Source organism: Clinocottus analis, unplaced genomic scaffold (genome assembly GCF_023055335.1).
Source record: "Clinocottus analis isolate CAN_PGR_092001 unplaced genomic scaffold, fCliAna1.0.p SCAF_21, whole genome shotgun sequence".
NCBI classification, from domain to species: Eukaryota; Metazoa; Chordata; class Actinopteri; order Perciformes; family Cottidae; genus Clinocottus; species Clinocottus analis.
The window spans coordinates 891723-912523 of record NW_027175943.1 but is presented as its reverse complement, the minus strand read 5'-3'; the positions used below and the strand labels follow the sequence as shown (position 1 = coordinate 912523).

At 43.8% G+C, this 20801-nt stretch overlaps 3 protein-coding genes across 5 annotated transcripts; all 3 read left to right on the top strand.

Moving 5' to 3' along the window:
- Positions 1-399: 399 nt before the first annotated feature.
- gprin3a (GPRIN family member 3a) lies at positions 400-5457 on the top strand. 2 transcript variants are annotated; one of them, XM_068587815.1, is made up of 3 exons: positions 400-441; positions 1290-3023; positions 3108-5457. In XM_068587815.1, the coding sequence occupies exons 1-3, from the start codon at positions 438-440 to the stop codon at positions 4259-4261; spliced, it is 2892 nt and encodes a 963-aa protein (XP_068443916.1). In that variant the 5' UTR covers positions 400-437; the 3' UTR covers positions 4262-5457. The 2 variants fall into 2 exon arrangements, with proteins under 2 accessions (XP_068443916.1, XP_068443915.1); XM_068587814.1 differs by having other exon boundaries at positions 428-441; positions 1181-3023.
- A 754-nt stretch (positions 5458-6211) lies between these two features.
- ppm1ka (protein phosphatase, Mg2+/Mn2+ dependent 1Ka) lies at positions 6212-11326 on the top strand. 2 transcript variants are annotated; one of them, XM_068587816.1, is made up of 9 exons: positions 6212-6334; positions 7640-7759; positions 8331-8495; positions 9009-9181; positions 9259-9359; positions 9966-10131; positions 10419-10563; positions 10659-10793; positions 11057-11326. In XM_068587816.1, exons 2-9 carry the CDS (start codon positions 7664-7666, stop codon positions 11186-11188), a joined length of 1113 nt encoding a protein of 370 aa, XP_068443917.1. In that variant the 5' UTR covers positions 6212-6334; positions 7640-7663; the 3' UTR covers positions 11189-11326. The 2 variants fall into 2 exon arrangements, with proteins under 2 accessions (XP_068443917.1, XP_068443918.1); XM_068587817.1 differs by lacking the exon at positions 6212-6334 and adding an exon at positions 6617-7529.
- Positions 11327-12455: 1129 nt separating this feature from the next.
- LOC137792176 (arfaptin-1-like) lies at positions 12456-19896 on the top strand. Its single transcript, XM_068587708.1, has 8 exons — positions 12456-12598; positions 13869-13968; positions 16086-16154; positions 16270-16371; positions 16455-16676; positions 16889-17046; positions 17160-17334; positions 17936-19896. Exons 2-8 carry the CDS (start codon positions 13903-13905, stop codon positions 18089-18091), a joined length of 948 nt encoding a protein of 315 aa, XP_068443809.1. The 5' UTR covers positions 12456-12598; positions 13869-13902; the 3' UTR covers positions 18092-19896.
- Positions 19897-20801: the final 905 nt, after the last annotated feature.

The window sequence follows — 20801 nt, the reverse complement described above, 5'->3', positions numbered from 1 at the left end:
GAAATTTCAGATGGTTAAATACAACCTACGGTATTATTAATGAAAATAATATAATATCATCATTTAAAATATCTATATATTGAATAATATAATATTGAATAATATAATATTTAATATCCATTAAAATAAATAAAAGAAAATACTATTATTAATTCAAATACCTATGATATAATTGTTTAAAATAACTAACAGTTTTGTTCTCAGCTGAAATAACCAGGATGACTTCTCTTCTCCTTCGCTGAAGTTTCATTGAAATCATTCAGTGTCGTTGAAGAGAACGACCGAAGGCATAAAAACAAGAGGAGAGAAAACATGATGATGATGATGATGATGATGATGATGATGATCTCCTCCTCCTCTCCCTCTTATTTATTCATAAATGCGTCCTCTGTTCAAGCAGCGAGGAGGAGAGCGAGGGAGCGAAGACGATGGACTGAATGGGTATGTAGAGAGTTTAAATATCTATAATACTACTGTTTAAATATCCATAATACTACTGTTTGAATATCCATAATACTACTGTTTAAATATCCATAATACTACTGTTTAAATATCCATAATACTACTGTTTAAATATCCATAATACTACTGTTTAAATATCCATAATACTACTGTTTGAATATCCATAATACTAATGTTTGAATATCGATAATACTACTGTTTAAATATCAATAATACTACTGTTTGAATATCCATAATACTACTGTTTAAATATCTACATTATTACTGTTTAAATATCTATCATACTACTGTTTGAATTTCTATAATACTACTGTTTAAATATCTTTATGATACTACTGTTTAAATTTCAATCATCTTACTGTTTGAATATCTATAATACATATGTAATACTACTGTTTAAATATCTATATTATTACTGTTTCAATATCTAAAATACAACTGATAAAATATCTATATTGTTAATGATGTTAATATTACTAATTATAATGTCTATAATAGTGACGTAGTGTAAATATATTTGACTACTGATTAAAATTGCACAGTTGTTTGAAAGTAAAATACTTATTTGAGGAACTTGCACTTGAGTGTTTCCATTTTATGTTAATAATGTATGTATTCTGTATATTCCCAGTAGTATATACCTATTAAATATACAAAAATAATACAATATTTAACATTGACTTGTTTTGATTCTCTGTTTCTCCATCGGACCAATCAGGTGCTGACATTCGATCGCCAAATTCTTCTCCCAATATTCAAACACAAAAAAAAGACGATGGAAACATCTCCAAATATTTCTAAACGCAGGAATGTTGTCGTCCAACCAGAAGGCCCAATTCCAGAGGAGGCGGAGCTTGCAAATGATCTTGGCAATGCGGATCCCAATGCCAACTGGGGGGTGGAGCCTAACTTCAACCTCAACCTCACTCTCACCGCGCCGAGCAACCCCCGCCCGGCCGCGGACACCTCAAAGCCACATGGCGCCAAGAACAAGGATGATGGGAATAAAGGAGGCGGGGCGAAGGGAGCGAGCGTCCCCACGACCCCCGTGACGTCGCCGGGCGAAAGCAACGATCCGTGGCGCCTAAAAAGCAAAATACCAACCGTTTCTCTCTCGCCAACGACCGAGGCGCCGGTGAACAGCCGAGGCGAGCAGTGGCTGAAATCCCCAAGCCCCAAACTTACTTCTACGCTCGGCACCAAGACGCACGGCAACGCAACGGCGAGTCCAAAGCCCCGCCGGGTGGAACAGACGACCGCCGCCGGCCCCGGAGTCAAACCACAAGTTCAGGAACCAGCAGGCGTCTCAAACCCCAAACCACACGGCGCGCCGACACCTGGACCGACAACAAAGACTACAAACAAAATGGCAGTCTGCCCAAAAGTTCCAACACACAGAAAAGACGTTGGCCTCGACACAGAGTCACCCAAAACTCTACATCTTCCCGTAAGCCTGAACGTCCACAACCCGAAAGGCGACGCAAGGGTTATCAGTCCAAAACTTGCCAATCGAACTTCAACAACGTCAACCAAAACCCCGAAACAAGACCCAGGCAGCACCAGGCAGGACTCGAGAACTCCCAGTTCTGACACTGCACCGAAATCGCCAAACCAGAGGGCTGAAGCGGCGCTGCTCAGCGCCAAGACCCCGCGAACAAGTTCTCTGAGCCCCAAACCGTCCACGCAGAGGACTGCTTCGGCGACCAGAACCCGCAACGCGTCGGGGTCCAAGGAAAAGCTCAACAGTAAAGATTCAAGTGCTGCCTCTGGATCCAAAACCAGTTCCAAATCCAGTTCAAGTTCCAAAGCTGTGGACAGTCTGGATTCTAAAAATGGCTCCGCTTTCAAAGTCGGGTCCAACTCTAAAACACCAATGGGGTCCAAAGACAGTCTGGATTCTAAAGGCGGTTCTGGTTCCAAAACCAGTTGGGGATCAAAGGACAGCTTAGACTCTAAAACTGGATCCAATTCCAAAGCCGGTTGCAATTGGAAGTCCGGTTTGGGTTCAGGAGATAGCCTTGATTCTAAAACCGACAATGAAATAAAACCAAGTAAATCCAGTCCAGATTTTAAGACTGTTGTGGGTTCTAAATCTGGCATGGGGTCAAAAGACAACCTGGATCCTAAAACTCAGAGTCCATTGGACTCTAAATACAGTTTGAGTCTCAAACCGCCTTCTGAGTTGAATCTCGGCTCTAATTCGGGTTTTCTTTCCAGTTCTAAACCTTCTCTGCTGGATTCTGGCTCTAACAAGGACATTGTTGGATCTGTTTCACCATCGTCACCTAGAACTGGTCTATCGGGGTCCAAAGTCAACCACCTCAAGGCTGCCGGCTCCAGTGCTAAACTCAGTCCAGAGCCTAAAGGCTCAGATTCTACTAAGCCTGGACCAATTCGGTCAAACTCAAAGTCGGCTCTGGCAAATTCGTCTCCCTCTTTGACGCTCTCTCATAGACCAGGTCCAGCAGGTAGGAGTCCCGGGTCTGGTACTGGCAAACCTCTTGGTTCAAGTCCGGCAGGACCACATAGAGAGGTGGCAAGGAGTCCTAGTTCTGCTCCAGGTAATTTACATGCATTACATTTTCCTTTTTAAGAAATAAGAAACTTTGGAATATATTTGTAAAAATTCTGTTTTCTGGGCCTAGGTATGACCTCAGGCCTGCCGGCTGCTCTGGCCGGCTCCAGCCCCAAAACCAGAACCACCGTCGCAGTGACGATGACAAGCACAGCATCCGTTGCTGCGGATACGAACACCAGCGGGACATCCCATAATACCAGTCCAACTCGCCATCTCGCCTGCGACCCTACCGCCGAGACGCTGGCGAAGACGGCTGTCGCCGACGAGAAAGAGGAGCGCCCGAGGCCGCCGGAGACCCAAGTGATAGCCGTGCGAGGGCTGGCGATATGCCAGGGGCGCGAGCGAGGGGCAGACGTGACCGACAACGCGAGGCAGTTGCCGGGAGACAAGAGGATACCACGGGCCTCGCAGGGCATACCGAGTCACCTGGGAAACGCAAATGCCACTGCCAAGGGCGAGCAAGAAGAGAAGAAGAAGAAAGGCGGCGGAGGGTGTTCTTCTTCTTCTCTCCCTCTAAGCTCAAAGACGGTGAGGGAGACGGCGACCATGACCGACGCCGCCGTGAGTCCTCTTCTTCTTCGCCAGCGGAAGGAATGGAGAGAGGTCGGCGTCCAGGTGGAATCGGAGGCGGTCGAAGGCTTGGCGGTCGAAGGCTCAGCGGTCGAAGGCTCGGCTTCCTTCCGCTCCCCGATTGGCTCCCCAGTCTGTCAGTTGGCCACCTCACCACCGCCATTCCAGCACGTCTGCAAGATAGACATCGAGCTGTGCCGGGAGTCGTCGCCAACGGAGGGTGGAGCCGATTCCCGGCAGAGTCCTGGTTTCATGCCCGGGACGCGTCCAACGACGCACGGCATCCTGCGGAGCCCCGCCCCCACGCCAGAGCCCCGACTTGGACCGAACCGGGACGCCGGTGCGGAAACCATCTGGGAGGAAGAGGAAGGAGAAAAGGGGGCGCGGCCGCAGGAGGTGGCATGGGACCTGCAGGGGAGGACGTGGGAGGTGTACGGCGCCGCGGTGGACCTGGAATGCCTCGGCACGGCAATCCAATCCCACCTGGAGTCAAAGATTCGGGAGCAGAAGAAGCACATCCGGACACTGAGGATGTCCATCTGCTCCGCTGGCAGCCCCGGAGAGCAGAGGATGATGAAGAAGAAGAGGAAGGAGAAGAGGAAGGGAGGCATTCTGGCATGCTGCGGGAGGTCGCCCGCCGTGGCGGACTGAGTCCAAAAACATCCTTCGTACGCCAGACTTTTAAAACACAAGTGTTCACAATTAACGGTTTACAGCACTTACCTCTTCACATGTGCGTGTATTAATACATTGATTGCTTCAAAGAGAGTAGTAATGCAACAATTTTGTACACACAGAACATTCAGCGCTATGTAGCAGGGGTTACAATTAATAACCTAGATGTACTTGTTCTGAAAAGAAAAGGTTTCTGACGAGGAGCCGAGCGGACAGCGTTTCCTCACGGCTGTAAATATTTCATCCACTTCCCTTCTTTTAACAGAACGCCGCACAAAACCACTCAAGTGTGTGTGTGTGTGTGTGTGTGTGTGTGTGTGTGTGTGTGTGTGTGTGTGTGTGTGTGTGCGCGCGTGTGTGTGTGTGTGTAAAGAGAAAGTGTTAAATTGTTGTTTGAAAATTCCACTAATGGGAAGTACTTACTAGTCTTTTCCTTTCCAATCTTACCTTTCCTACCTTTCCTTTCCATACAAGTTATTTCCTTAACTTTCCTCCCTTCCTTTCCTTTCCACTCTCTCTTTACCTTTCCTATCTTTCCTCCCTTGCTTTCCTACCTTTCCCTTCCTTTCAAGTCTTTACATACCCTTCCTATCTTTCCTCCCTTTTGTTTCTAGTCTTTCCTTTCCCTTCCAAACAAATCTTTTCCTTAACTTTCCTCCCTTTCTTTCCTACTTTTTCCGTTCCTGACAAGTCTTTCCTTTTCCCTACCTTTCCTATCTATACCCTGTATTTTCCCCTCCTGTCCTCTTCTCTTCACTTCCTTTCCTTTGCTCTTGGGTCACTTCACACTTGAGTCAGGAGACATTTATTAATGCAGGAGCAGGAATTGGCTGACGAGGCGACTCCAAGGCCTTGTTCCCTCGTTGAGCATCAACCTAAACGTCGTATTTTAAACACTCGTTTCTTTGTCTGCTCTGTCGGCACATTCGAGGCCCTGCTGGGAGTTCACGTCCCTAAAACCAGTACGGCCAGTTAACTTTCTCCTCGTCTCACTTTCTCTCCACCGCGGTGGAGTCATGTTGTTGTTGATGGAGCGCCGGGTTGCTTCTCTGAATTATTCAGAAACATTAAAGTCACGCTCATGTTAACAACAGAGTCTCTCCGCCATGTTTTATTCAGTCTGCGCCGCAGACACACACACTCCAGTACGAGTTGGTTTATCTCTTAAATACATGAGCAAAGGCCTGAATACAAATAAACCTCACCGTGGAATTAAACCACTTTAATCAATAATAACATATGATAATGTATGAGTTGATTATATTTTGTCCTATTAAAATATATGTAAATATTAAGTGTAGGTTCAAATTGAAAATACATGAAGTTACCACAAGGAACTTTTATTTTGTGTTGTTTCTGTCGCCCCCTGTGGCCTGACGTGGTAGTGTCTCTGAGCGCCAGGGTCCCTTTGGAAAACCTCTCATTGGAGGACCAGGACGACACTGAGACTGTTCAGAAGGTACAATTCCTCTCAGTCACTTTTAATACTATTATTTTTTTTAGATTAAATGTCTTCAGAAGCATTGAAGTTAACCGAAGACTTCCAGCAAGACAAACTAATATAATTAACATTATTCTCAGGAAAAGCAAAATATCTTCACGTTTTTGAAGCTGAAAACGTAACATATTAATACATGAAAAACGACTTAAACTAATCAAAAAAGTTGAAAATATTTTTTTAAGTATATTGACTAATTATTTAATTTCATATGTTTTGCCTCTCAATGAAACTAAATAAATATATGTATAAATATTTATGAAAAGTACTACTCTGTATATTTATACTTTACTCCAGATTATTTTCTGAGCTCTCCTTTCATTCACACCCTCTTCCCCGTGTTCGGCGGTGACGTCACGGCTGTGCTCGCATTCTGATTGGACGGCTGCTGCTCGGTTTCATGCCCTGGAGCCCCGCCCCCCTCCGTCCCAGCTGCCGCAGCGCGAGGGGAGACTTGACGTCTCGTGGCAGCTGCTGGAGCCAAAGGACACCTGTTGCCACGGAAACGGGACCGGCGGGAAAAAAAATCACCATTAAAAGAAAAAGAGAAGGTGAGTTTTTATAGCCGCCATTTTTTATTTGATTTCCTGTTAAACAGCAAAGTTTTTAAACTCATTTTGGCTTGAGAGTTAGTTTTAAAGTGATGTTTTTTTCTTGTGTCTATTTAACTTTTAGAATAATATAAGAAAAGATGTTTATTTTTAATATAATAGGTTAATATATTGTATAATATAAATGCAATATGTATTATAATATATATGCACTAGTTTTTAATATATTTATGCAATATATTTTATAATATATATGCAATATTTTTATAATACATTTAATATGCATTATGTTTATTATTTATATATGCAATATATTTCATAATGTATATGCAATTCATTTTAAGAGAGAGAGAGATCCAATATATTCTTCTGCAGCTTGTCTCAGTGCAGAATTAATTTGTGGTTTTAGTTCCAACTGTTACTTGAATTAAAATATGTAAGATAATTTCAATAAACAATAAATGCTTCATACAGAACATATATGTACACACAAAAAAAAGATAGCGGGTGGTTTATTGTGAAGTGTGTGTGTGTGTGTATGTGTGTGTAACCCTTCTCCTTCATGTGCATTGATGTTGTTTTGTCAACAACAAGGAGTCACATGGTGCGTACAAAGTGTTCTGGTTGTAAAGGTTAAACCTCTGACGTGGGCTTCTTGGCTGATGAGTGACTTTATACTCAGATATATAAATATTTATATATTTAAAGCACTGGGTGATACGTCCTGTTGTAGTAGTATTGATTACCAACGGAGTTTTATTTACTCTTCACGGCGTGGAAAAGAGAGTAAAGGTGAAGATAACTCACTCAAGTATCATTTTGAGGTACTTTTACTTTACCTTTCTGCCACTTTTAAGTTCTACTCTACTACATCTGAGGGAAATATACTTTTACTTTAAAGGATCATCTTGCACCTCTCAATTTTGTGTTTCTTTTTTAAAGCAGATTGTGCTTTTCTTTTGTCCACCTAATTGTACCCATCCTACAAAATAAAAGCTCCAGAAAGCTGATAAGCAGTGCACATTTAACCAGTGGAGGACTTTAACGTGTCGGTTACGTGTAAATCTATTTATATATAATCTCATGATGGACTGCTGGAAACCTGAACCCTGGAGCTTCTGCTGCACACTGACCCACCATCACGTACTTCTACTCCAGTCAGGTTGTCAATGCAGGAGAGCTGTTTTACTTGCAGGTATTAGTACTTTTACCGACACTGAGTACTTCTTCCACCACTTCCATCCTCGTAGATCAAATATATCTTTTGCTTTCGGACACAGCGAGTAACTTTGTGTTGTGTTCCAGGTGTTCCTCCTCACCTGTTCCAGCATGTCCTCTCCGGTTCTGCTCCGCCTGCTGCGCTGTGGACGCTCCACCTCCACCCGGCTCGCCCTGCTCGCCCAGAGAGAAACCTCCACGGCTCAAGTACTGACACACTTCTACCAGTACTTCCAAAAAAATATGCTAAACTTGTTTATTTCATGTAAAAAAAAAGTTGTATTTTTTTGTCTTTCGGTGTGGAACAACATTCCTTTATGGAGACATTAATATGTCTCTTGCAACTTCTAGAAACATGTATAATACCATGCAGCGTATACTACTAATCTATCCAGAAGTACACAAAGTATAGAGTAGGGAGAGGTACAGGAAGTCCTTCCTTCCTGCTGCTGTCAGGCTGCGTAACGAGCTGAGCTCACTGAACACTTACAACACTTTAATCACATTCATCTGCGGCAATGTAAGAACATTCAAATACTTTTGTGTATACTTTCATTGTATTCCATCCGTATATGTAATATTGCTATTGTTGATATACTTAGAGTACAATCAGGACTTTTACTTATAATGTAACGTTTTTTAGAGGTACTTCTCTGTGAGTATTACTTCCTACTCTCTCGCCTCATGAACCCAGAAGGAAAATAAACTTCCTCTCGTGTTTCAGTCCTGACTTTAACAGAATTGATGAGCTAACTGTCTGATTGGTCGACCCCTGCAGGTGGGCGGGGCTTCGTTCGGGGGCTCGGGCCTGCGGCGCTCCAGCAGGTCGGCTCGATGCCCCGCCCACCCGGTCACATGGGACTCGTTCGGGATCTGGGACGACCGGATAGAGGAACCGGTGCTGCTGCCCTCCAGCGTAGGATACGGAAACCCCGTTCTTCAGGTGGATGAATGGATGAACAGAGGGATGAGTGGATGAACAGATGGAGACGATGATGGATTGAAGGGTGAACAAATGAGTAAATGGATAAAATAATAGATACATTAATGGATTAAATGATGAATGAATGGATGAATCAAAATTTGGTCTAAATTGTTGAAGAAATGAATGGATGAATAGACAAATGGGTGGATGATTAGTTGGATGGATGAATGAATTGGTGAATAAATAGATTGATGGTGGATGATGAATGAATGCATTATTGAATAAATAAATGAATGGATGAATTGGTGAATAAATAGTTGAATGAATGAATTGGTGAATAAATAATAGTTGGATGATGAATTGATGAATAAATAGTTGGATGGATGAATTAGTAGATAGTTGAATGGATGAATAAACGAGTGGAAAACTTCTTGAATGAGCGGATGAAAAGTTGGATGAATGGATGATGGATGTATTTTATGTGTGAATGAGTAGATGGCCGGTGGGTGACGTGGTGAATTCACCCCTCAGGCCGGTCTGTCGCGGGTCGGCGCCGCCTCCGTTCTGGGCCTCAGGAAGCAGAACGAGGACCGCCTCCGCGTGGCCCGTATCCATGACAACCTGCTGTACTTCGCCGTGTTCGACGGCCACGGCGGCCCGCACGCCGCCGACTACTGCGCCACCTTCATGGAGAAGTTCATCCGGTGAGGACAGGTGACGCGACAACAACACAACAAACGGCTGTTGTTAAAACGTTGTTGTTGTTGTTGTTTGTGAGCAGAGACGCTCTGGAGGACGAGGACGACCTGGAGAAAGTCCTGAAGAAAGCTTTTCTAGACGTGGACAAGGCGCTGAACGCACACCTGAAGTACTTCAACAACGGTGAGGCACTCGCACGACAACGCAACACGACAGGGCAACACAATGTTACACAACAACGTTATACAACAACGTAACACAACAACGTAACAACAATGTTTCACAACAATGTTACACAACAACGTAGCACAACAACGTAACAACAATGTAACACAACAATGTTACACAACAACGTAGCACAACAATGTAACACAACCACATAACACAACAACGTAACACAACAACATAACACAACAATGTTACACAACAACGTAACACAACAACGCAACACAACAATGTTACACAACAACGTAACACAACAATGTTTCACAACAACGTAACACAACAACGTAACACAACAAAGCACCATACGAAAGCAACTGGTCAGCGTAAAAGCGCAGCAATGTAAAGACATAACTGCAAAAACGTAACAACGTCATACGACAACTTAATGCAACAATGTAACGCAACAACATATTTGCAATGACGCGCCACGACAAAGCGACGCACAACGCTACAACGCAAGACTACAACAACACCACAACGCTACAACGCAACGCTACATTGATGCAACCCAAGGCTGCGACACTAAGTGCTACGTCCTCATCAGGCGGCCATCTTCCTCCGCAGCCTCCGTCCTGACAGCCGGCACCACGGCGACGGTTGCCGTGCTGCGTGGCGGCGTGGAGCTGGTGGTCGGCAGCGCCGGAGACAGCCGAGCGCTGCTGAGCAGGACGGGACGAGCCGAGCAGCTCACCAGAGACCACACAGCGGAGCGCCGGGACGAGAGGCTCAGGTACCGCTGTACTGCTGGTACTAGTGGTACTAGTACTACTAGTAGTACCACCAATGAATCATCCCACGAAATGAGGACAACTAGTTTGAGAATATCATAAATATAATAAAAACATTTATAAAAGAATCAGATGTACTTGAGGAGAATGAGGAAGTGAAGCTCAAGTACTAAACATGTGTACTTCAGCACAAGTACTTAGTAAATGTACTGTGTGTGTGTGTGTGTGTGTCTGTGTGTGTGTGTGTGTGTGTGTGTGTGTGTGTGTGTGTGTGTGTGTGTGTGTTCAGGATCCAGAGGCTCGGCGGCTTCGTGACGTGGAACGGCGTCGGCGAGGCCAACGTGAACGGGCGGCTCGCCATGACGCGCAGCATCGGAGACTTCCACCTGAAGGACAGCGGCGTCATCGCAGAGCCGGACACGCGGCGCCTCACCGTGAGTCCTGTGTGTGTGTGTGTGTGTGTGTGTGTGTGTGTGTGTGTGTGTGTGTGTGTGTGTGTGTTCATGACGTGACGTCCCGGTCTCTGCAGGTCCAGCACGCTAGCGACTCCTTCCTGGCTCTGACCACCGACGGCATCAACTTCCTGCTGAGCGACCAGGAGATCTGTGATGTCATCAACCAGTGCCAGGACCCCACGGAGGCCGCTGACGTCATCGCTCAGCAGGTATGTATAAATAGTTGAAGAAGGAGAAGTTGACTTTTTATTTAAACGCTGATGTTGATTATCTGAGAGGTCTTTGGTGCTTTTATTTTGAAGGAATTCCTCTTTACCAATATATATTTTGCCACTTTGGTCTCGTCTTGTTCGTTGGCCGTCGCCATCTTGGTTGTGATTAATAAACATCTTGGTTTTGATGTGTGTGTGTGTGTGTGTGTGTGTGTGTGTGTGTGTGTGTGTGTGTGTGTGTGTGTGTGTGTGTGTGTTAGGCGCTGCAGTACGGCTCAGAGGACAACGCCTCCATCCTCGTGGTGCCGTTCGGCGCGTGGGGGAAACATCAGAGCTCCACCGCCGACTACAGCCTGAGCAGAAACTTCTCCTCCGGTGGGAGATGGGCGTAGACACACACACACACACACACACACACACACACACACACACACACACGCACACACACGCACACACACAAACACAGAGATCAAATTCACTAATAACGTCAGAAATTACCAAAATAAAAGCCAAAGTGAAACTGCCAATAACTGTTTATTGTTTGTTTCTTCAGTGTTTACAGAGTATTTTTCTGTTCTTTGAATCAAAATGTTTTTTCTTTTCAGGCGTCTCATAAATTATCCAGAAATGAGTTACAAGTCGTTATTTCTCCATAAAAACAATTAGTTTCAGGCCTGAATCTCAGATTTGTAAACATTTAGTGTCTAGAACTCTGAAACAAAACTTATATATATTATGTATATATTATGTAAATTAGGTATAATATTAGTTTATGAAGTCAAAAATGTGCAATGAAAATACTTTAAGTAAATAAATCTCTAAATATCTGTTTCTGTGTATGAGAGCTGAAGAATAAAGTCTGTTAACTTCTACTGTCTCTGGTGTTTCTACTTCAGCTTTTTGAGGTACTTTTACTGTGACAGAGTACTTCTACTGTGTAGTATTCATACCTTTACTGTCACAGAGTACTTGTACTTTGTAGTATTAGTACTTTTACTGCAGTAAAGTATTTGTACAGCCGGTTGATCACTCATGAAAATATTAATCTGCTGATTTCAATCTCAGATGTCCAGCAGGAATCTGTTAAGGACACACACACACACACACACACACACACACACACACACACACACACACACACACAGGAGAACTTGACCCAGCAAACCGTGTGACCGCCTGCGTGTGTGTTGACCTTTATGTTGTGTGTGTTGTTGTAGTTTCCGTGACTCGCCACCAGGTGGAGACACACGTGTGTGAATTACATCCAATCAACAAGGAAGAATATTTTGTATTTTTAAAATCTATTGTATATTATATTGTGTTTTCATATACATATATTATAAAAACACAGCATGTAAAACAAAAAGTTCTACATATGAATATATACATATACAACAGTAAACTAATGTGTAGAATAATATAATAAACTATAACAGTATAAAATAGCAAGTACTTGGAAGTACTTTTGATACTTTAGGTATACTATAAAGTAGTTATTTTTTTACTACACATGTACTTCTTCCACCACTTATTACAAGATGAACGACGCACAACTTGTTTTTTACACTTTAATTTACTTCAACTCGGAATAAAACTCTGGTGACTTCCGGTCTGATGTCACCGCCCATCCGGTGGAAAACACTTCCGGGTTCTGAGAACTTTGTAACTTTGTGACTTTGTAGCCTTTCAGACGGATTGTGTTTTATTTTGCCGCATTTTAAAATGAGGAGGTGAAGAAGAGGAGAAGCTGGCGGCTGGAGAGGAGGAAGAAGAGGAGGAAGTTATTTATTAGCGTCGAGAAGGTAAAAATAAACTAAACGTTTAACATGTTTGTTGTCATTACAGCTCATTAAATGACGTTTATTCCGACTTTAACGAGCAGGGACTGGTATTTAACTCATTTAGGATCACTTGTCTGTGAGTGTAAAGGGTTTAAATAGCAGCAGAGGAACTGGTTTCAATGGGAACACAATGTCTCTGCTGTAAAACAACAACAAGCTACACGTTGGTGCACCAAGTGACCACTTTATTAGGCACAGCCAGAGCCCTGCAGCAGTGGAAAGTACCTGAGTGAGTATTTATTGTACTTGTACTCCGCTACATCTCAGAGGGGGTATTGTACTTTGTACTACATTTGAATTAGTCCCTATAAAGTGTCAAGAGTACAACAAGGTTGATGGTAACGAGGAACAAACTACATGTATGATGCAAAACATCATGTTTAATATTTACACGTTTAATAAGTGACATGATATTTATTCTGTTTGTTCTGACGGAAGTGAAATGAATGTTCCTGTTTCAGGAGCAGAAGTACTGAGAGACGAGCACTTTGATATTTAGAGTCACTCTCTCATCTGTGTCAGACAGTTTATCGTCTCCATATTTTACCCTAAGAGATCAAAGTTCACTCTTCACTTCATAAGTTACACATCTACACTCTGCTCATAAGTTACACATCTACACTCTGCTCATAAGTTACACATCTACACTGCTGGAATGATGAGTTTATGACGTCTGACTGGAAACGAGTTCAGACGGAAGAACTGAAGAGTCATTGTAGTGATTATCACTCTCTCATCTCTGAGACGTCTCACTCTCTCATCTCTGATACATCTCACTCCTCATCTCTACTCATCTTGCTCAGTCTGTGGTGCGCAGCTGTTAAAATAAAATAAGATGTTTTTCCTTCTTCAGTGTCTTTCTATATGAAATCCAAGGGGACTTTTATTTTGGCGGTCCACGCTGCATTAACCAGCTTTTTGTTCTCCTAATGGAGAAAGTGATAATCATTCAATAAAGTTTAATAATCACACAGACTTCCTGTAACCTGAGTGTCAGTCTGTGTACTTCTGCCGCTCCACCACTAGGTGTCACTGTTTGATCTCTGACGGTACTTCAGCAACAGAATATATATGAACATGTATTAAAGGTTTGTGAACTAATACACAAAGATTTAACCTCTTTGTACTGAGAATGAATATTAATCAGGATTAAATCTCATCTGCATAAATAAAAAGTACATAGAGTGACAATAAAACAGCCGTCTGAGATGTTCTGTCTTTCTGTCCGCAGCAGGAAGTAGAAGAGCAGAAGTGGGAGGAGTCACATGATGATGATGGAGGAGGCGGAGCCGAGTGGAGGCGGAGCCGAGGAGCAGACTCCTCCCCCGAGGGTGAGACATTAAAATGTTCAAATAAATCGAAACATGAAGCTGGTGATTTTTATATTTTTTAGGTCTTCAAAATGCAAAGAAAATAAAATAGACTTTTAAATAAATAAATATGACGATAATAGATCATGAACAAAATGACTTTAGATAGTATATATAGATGAGTCTATATAGTTAAATAAATAAATTAATGTGCTATTTATCATTTCTCTGACATGTGGATGAGACTTTTCTCATCTTTTCTCTTGGTTTCTTCTTCTCTCCCGTTAATCGCGTCCGGACCCCTCCAGTGTATCCGGTGACCCTTTGGAGGGCCTGACCCCAAGTTGGGAACCAACTTTCACCTTTTTAAGGAGGTTTAAAAACCACTTCATGCTCCTGGAACATAAATCACCTAACAAGGATTAGATTAGATTAGATTATGATACTCCTGAGTGAATGCTCGCTCGCTGTCGGTCGTAACAATACAAACTCACGATTCATGTTGTCATCGTGAGTTGGAAACGTTTCTTCTTTTGTCCCGTGTGGTGTTGCGCAACCCGGCCACATAAAAGAACAGGGAACAGCTTCCTGAATGTTATCAGGCGGCCGTCGCCTCCACAAACGCTGCGGTCGCTGTTAATGGAGACGGAGCGCCGGCCGCCTGCGTGCGGCGCCGCAATCAAGAGGAGATTACTTTCTGTCTGTTTGTTTCCTTCAAACAAAGAGGAGTTCCTCTCGCGGCCACTAGGGGAGGAAAGGGAAACCCCACGACTGCTCTCCGCCAATATTAAGTTTATGTATTTATAATTGTGCTCACACACATGGGCGTGGTCATCAGGGCATCGCCCAATTGTCGAGAGACTTTTCGAAGCCTCCAGTTCAGCGTTTTGGCCGTCGCCATCTTGGTTCTAAGTCGTCGCCATCTTGGTTCCAAGTCATCGCCGTCTTGGTTATAGGTTGTTGTCGTCTTGATGTTTGGCCGTCGCCATCTTGGTTTTGATTAATAAAAAATTAATAGTTTTTAAAGGGTTTTGTCCCTTTTTAAGAGCTTGCAGAAGAAACCAGCACCCTACCTGTCACACACTAAAGGTTAGAGACGAGTGTGTGTGTGTGTGTGTGTGTGTGTGTGTGTGTGTGTGTGTGTGTGTCTTGCTTTACGTCACTACATGCCTCGCTGTCTCTTCAATGCGACAAAACAACTTTGAGCCAAATTCCTCCGGCCCGGTGAGCCCCGCTCAACTGTGTGTGTGTGTGTGTGTGTGTGTGTGTGTGTGTGTGTATGTATGTGTGTGTGTGTGTGTGTGTGTGTGTGTGTGAAACAACCTGCACATCATTTGCTTGAACATCACTTCCTGAAAGAAAAAAAAAGAAAACCTGGAGGACGACGTCCAGTGTTGACATTTGTTTTTGCGATCTCTGTTAATCGCAGCTGACAACTGTGTGTGTAGTGTGTGTACTGTGTGTGTGTGTGTACTGTGTGTGTGTGTGTGTGTGTGTGTGTGTGTAGCGTGTGTGTACGGTGTGTGTACTGTGTGTGTACTGTACGCGCGCGTCGTCACCTCTCATCTGCGTCAGGTGACCATTTCCTGGCTCTGGAGCGTTCCGGTGACCTTTGACCTCCTCCGCCCGCTGCCAATCGCGGCGGGGAGCCATCATCTCCGTGGCAACCTCACAACCTTTTGATCCGGCTTCCTGATTGGCTGCCCGATAAGCTCCGGGGTTCCCACGGTGATACTTCCGACGAGCTTTGATTTGTCGGGTCGCTGCCGACGTTCCCGTTCTCAGAAACTGAAGCTGCTTTCACAGACAGTCGGGAACATTCAGCGCTTTCCCTCGAGTTCATCTCGTAAACAATAACTTGTATAGATTGAAATGAAATGATAATTTTACTGCAAAGTCTTGTTTATTGTCTTCCTGACGATTGTTTAAGTCCATTAAACTAAAAAAATAAATAAAAACTTCAGTCAGAAAACAAGCGTTTGAAAAGTTGTTTTCTTGACTTTCTACTAACAATTCAGCTTCATTATTTTATTATTTCTACGTCTTTGTTTTCCGTTTATTGCATTTCATTTTTTTTTAAAGTACCCGACACCTTTTGTTCATTATTTTTATTGTGTTGTTTCATATTTTTCCAACAGGAAGTAAACAATCACTGCCACCCCGCCGACGGCGGCGTCACTTCCTGTCCGGACTCGTTGGAAGCTGCGGTGGAAAAGGGGCGGAGCCAAGGCAAACTGACTTTGATCTCGTCTTATTATCGCAGCCGCCAAATAATCGTCGTGGTAACCATACGTTGACCTTTGTGACCCCGCAGACCTCCAGGAGGCGCCACAGACCCCGGGGGCCGTGGTGGTCCGCGGCGGCGGCAAGAAGGCCAGCGAGAACCTGGAGCGAGTCCGCAGGTGGACCATCACCGCCTACAAGGTGAGCGGTTAGCCGAACCGTCCGCCGTGACCGACACCCGGTGGTTCGATTCCTTAACCGCGACGCTCTCCGCCCCCCCGCAGTGCACCCGGCAGACTATGTCGGAGAAGCTGGGCCGCGGCTCCCGCACGGTGGACCTGGACCTGGAGCCCCGGCTGGAGCTGCTCAAAGACGACCGGCAGCGCTACGACGGCGTGACCAAACTGGCCCAGACGCTGGCCAATCAGCTCGCTCAGTTCTCCGTTACCCAGAGGGCCCTGGGGGACGCCTTCGCCGAGCTCAGCCTCAAGACGCCGGCACTGCACGTGAGTCTGCCGCCGCCTTTTAATTCAGCCTTTCCAAAACCAAAGAAACAAAAGATCTGCTCGCTTATGTCTCTTCCCGTTAGCTAGTTTCCGTCTCTTCCCGTTAGCTAGTTTCCGTCTCTTCCCGTTAGCTAGTTTCCGTCTCTACTCCTGGTTTCCGTCTCTTCACCTGGTTTCCGTCTCTACTCCTGGTTTCCGTCTCTTCCCGCCAGGTGGAGTTTGGCGTGAACGCAGACGCTCAGAAGTTCCTGTCTAAAAGCGGCGAGACTCTGACGGCGTCCATCATCGCCTTCACGTCCGACATGAACACGCTGGTCAACAAAACCATCGAGGACACCATGATCAACGCCAAGAGCTACGAGGCCGCCAGGTGGGTGGAACACACACTTCCTATTTCCTGTTCTCTGTCAGCTGATTGGTGGACCAGTACAGAGCCGCTAAAGCCAGCACGGCGTGATCGCGTGACCTTCTCTCGACCTTCAGGGTCGAGTACGACGCGTACCGGGTGGACCTGGAGGAGCTGAACCTGGGACCCCGGGACGCCATCACGCTGCCCAGGCTGGAGCTGGCCCAGAAGGACTTCCAGAGCCAGAGGGGGCGGTACCAGAAGAGCAGAGACGACCTGTCCGTCAAAGTCAAGCTGCTGCAGGAGAACAAGGTGGGAGGAGCCGAGGTAGCGAGGGAGGAAATGAGGGAAGGAAGGATGAACCCTGCAGAGATGTTGTGTTTTCTTATCATCTATTCTCTTTATTTCTATGTTTTATCAATTCAGTGTAAATTATTTTGTGAATGTACATTAAAAATGAAATATACATTAAAAAAATAAAAAATTAGTCTAAAATATACAAAAACAAATATTTGTTATACCAGGAGAGGTACAAATCTGTGATGTAATAAACTTGTTATTAATTCTTACTTAACTAAATATATTTAAATAAATATGTATATATTAATTAATTGAAATATATTAATTTATTTATTATTATTTAGCAGAAACTCTAATTTAAAGTTCAACCAAAAGTTCAAGTTTATTAAATGTAAAAAAAGTAAAATAAATATGTAAATGTCCTTTGCGACATATATTCTTGTTTTGTCTGACAATCCAAAAGCTTAAAATATTCACATGAAAAACTGCAAATTATACATTTGATTTGAGTAGCAGACTGTTTGATGTTTGTTATTGTATAAAACTGTGTGAACCAATCAAACGACAGCATGCGCTGCGTCCTCACGCTGCCTCTCTGCGCCGCCCCCTGCAGGTCAAAGTGCTCCACAACCAGCTGGTGCTGCTCCACGCCGCCGTCGCCGCTCACAGCCTCTCGTGCCAAAGCTTCCTGGAGGAAAACATCCGGCGGGCGGCCGAGCACCTCCAGGCCCCCGACGGGGACGCCCCCTCCTGGCTGGAGGAGAGTTGACGCGGGGGCGGGGTTAGCGCTCGGGCAGGAAGTGACTCTTTGGGATCGGCGGGCTAGTTTTTATTTATAGCAGGGAGGAGACTTCAAACCTCTGGGAAGCTGCGTTCGAGGGTTTAGAGGGACGGTAGTTATTCTGGGCGCCGTGGGTCTGGAGAGGCTGAGAAGAGCTTCAACAGGATCCAGGTCGTGAGGACAATACTCGTCTTCCTCTTCCACTTTCACTTTCAACGCATTCACAGATGTAGTGAAGTACTGCATCGCTGCGACGGAGACGAAAACAAGCGCTCCTTCCTGGATGTCTCCGCGTGTCGGGAGTAAATCCTTAATCCTCCCAGAGGCTCTAAGCCTTTCTTTGAACTTTGAGCAATCCTCAGCTGCTGCAGTCAGAAACTCTTAGCGGCTGAAAGTGCCTCCTCCGGGTCCAGAACCACAACCAACCCACAACCAACCCACAACCAAACCACAACCAACCCACAACCAACCTACAACCAACCTACAACCAACCTACAACCAACCTACAACCAACCCACAACCAAACCACAACCAACCTACAACCAACCCACAACCAAACCACAACCAAACCACAACCAAACCACAACCAACCCACAACCAAACCACAACCAACCTACAACCAAACACAGTTGGTTAAAGTCGATGCCAGAAGTTCATTTGCTGAAAGGGTTAATGAACCATCGGTTCTCTAGTTGACGTGTTGGTTCTCCACCAGAGAACCGTTGATGAAACGTTGAAAGATTTGAACGTTTGATTGACGTTCGTCTTTCACGCCACAGATTCAGTTCCACTAGCCTCTGGTCACTTCCTGATCGTTTCCCGGTCGTTTCCATGTCGTTTCCTCGTTGTTTCCTGGTCACTTCCTGGTCACTTCCCGGTCGTTTCCTGGTCCACATGCCGAGCAACCCGACGCTCTCTTGCTACCGAAACTCTGTGATGAACGAAAATAATGTTGCAATACGCCGATGATGTTGCCGTGTTTGTTGCCGATGAAAAGTTGCTCGTAGACATTTACAGAGGCAACATTTCAACAGAAGCCAAAGTTCCAGCGTTTATTTCTCGTCTGTCCGACGTAACGACGTCATGTCACTGGTCCACGCCCCTTTCTGGGTTCAAACCTTCGCACAGCGTCCGATACGCGCTCGATTCACTCAAAACCAAAATGGCGTCCGCCCTCCTCAGAGGCTCCTACTTCTTAATGTACTCCAGTTTCTGTAATATTACTTCTTAATGTACTCCAGTTACTGTAATATTACTTCTTAATGTACTCCAGTTTCTGTAATATTACTTCTTAATGTACTCCAGTTTCTGTAATATTACTTCTTAATGTACTCCAGTTTCTGTAATATTACTTCTTAACTATTTAATCAGTCAGCTTCCCATTAAGAGAACAAATATACGATCTTGTTTATTTTATATTCATCAGCAAAATTATTATCATCGTTCAAGTTTAACACCAATTTACAAATATATATTTATACAGTATATAAATATGTCTTAGTTGGTTATATAATTATATTCAGTGTATTTAAAAGCTGAATAAATGTTTTGCTTTTTGTATGTTTATCTTTTCTTTGCAGTCCGTCATGTTTATCCACGTGGACAAAATAACAGAAACGCTTTCAATTTATGACGGATTTTAAATTTCTGTTGTGCACTTTGCTCTCTCTCTCTCTCTCTCTCTCTCTCTCACTTTGTCTCTCTCTCTCACTTTGTCTCTCTCTCTCTCTCTCTCTCTCTCATTTTGTCTCTCTCTCTCTCTCTCTCGCTCTCTCTCTCACTTTGTCTCTCTCTCTCTCTCTCTCTCTCTCTCTCTCTCTCTCTCTCTCTCACTTTGTCTCTCTCTCTCTCTCTCTCTCTCTCATTTTGTCTCTCTCTCTCTCTCTCTCGCTCTCTCTCTCACTTTGTCTCTCTCTCTCTCTCTCTCTCTCTCTCTCTCTCTCTCTCTCTCGTTCCCTGTGAGGCTTTTGTTTGTGTCACAACAACTATGCAACGACTGTTGGTGCTTTTTGTGCAATAATGTGTGAACACATGAATCTATATTTCAGGAGCAGCGATTGTTTTCTATAACGGACCAAAACATAAAGAGTTAAAGGGGATTTTATTTTTAACAATAAAAGACCAAAGAAATGTTCTTAAATAGTTTTAATCTTCTTGGAAGTGTTTGTTTGTAATCGCCAAATAAATGGATTGAAAGAAAAACTGTGACTATGTTTTATTTGATTTACTATAATAATAAACTGAGAGAATTAAACAGATTTCTATGTTTTGACTTCACTTTCTGGCAGAAATATGAAAATACTTTTAGTGTTCCATGAAGCGTTTGAAGGAAAGCATTTTAAAATTATATAATGTACAAGATTATTTATTTATAATTAAACTGAAACAAATCTGTTTTTTATGCAGTACTTTTACCTGTAAGGTAGTATTTTTAGGAATATTAGAGTGGTATTAGTACTTTGAAATTGTCTCAAACAGATTTTTCTGAACATTGTTAGTACAATTTAGTATTTCATAAATATAAATACACTCCACAGTATTATTTATTAGTACTCCTTTTTAAACAGATTTCACAATAAGAGTACACACACACACACACACACACACACACACACACACACACACACACACACACACACAGCTCATGTGGGTCATTCATAATAAGCACATTTACTTCAGTCAATACTTTTAGACGTTT

Excerpts from the sequence above, each read along its gene's own strand:
- gprin3a (XM_068587814.1), top strand. The coding sequence starts at position 1,238 with ATGGAAACATCTCCAAATATTTCTAAACGCAGGAATGTTGTCGTCCAA. Across the intron at positions 3,024-3,107 it reads GAGTCCTAGTTCTGCTCCAG|GTATGACCTCAGGCCTGCCG; the intron begins GTAATTTACATG and ends TTCTGGGCCTAG.
- ppm1ka (XM_068587816.1), top strand. The coding sequence starts at position 7,664 with ATGTCCTCTCCGGTTCTGCTCCGCCTGCTGCGCTGTGGACGCTCCACC. Across the intron at positions 9,182-9,258 it reads TTCATGGAGAAGTTCATCCG|AGACGCTCTGGAGGACGAGG; the intron begins GTGAGGACAGGT and ends GTTTGTGAGCAG. Across the intron at positions 10,132-10,418 it reads CGCCGGGACGAGAGGCTCAG|GATCCAGAGGCTCGGCGGCT; the intron begins GTACCGCTGTAC and ends GTGTGTGTTCAG.
- LOC137792176 (XM_068587708.1), top strand. The coding sequence starts at position 13,903 with ATGATGATGATGGAGGAGGCGGAGCCGAGTGGAGGCGGAGCCGAGGAG. Across the intron at positions 16,677-16,888 it reads TCAAGACGCCGGCACTGCAC|GTGGAGTTTGGCGTGAACGC; the intron begins GTGAGTCTGCCG and ends TCTTCCCGCCAG. Across the intron at positions 17,335-17,935 it reads AGCTGCTGCAGGAGAACAAG|GTCAAAGTGCTCCACAACCA; the intron begins GTGGGAGGAGCC and ends CGCCCCCTGCAG.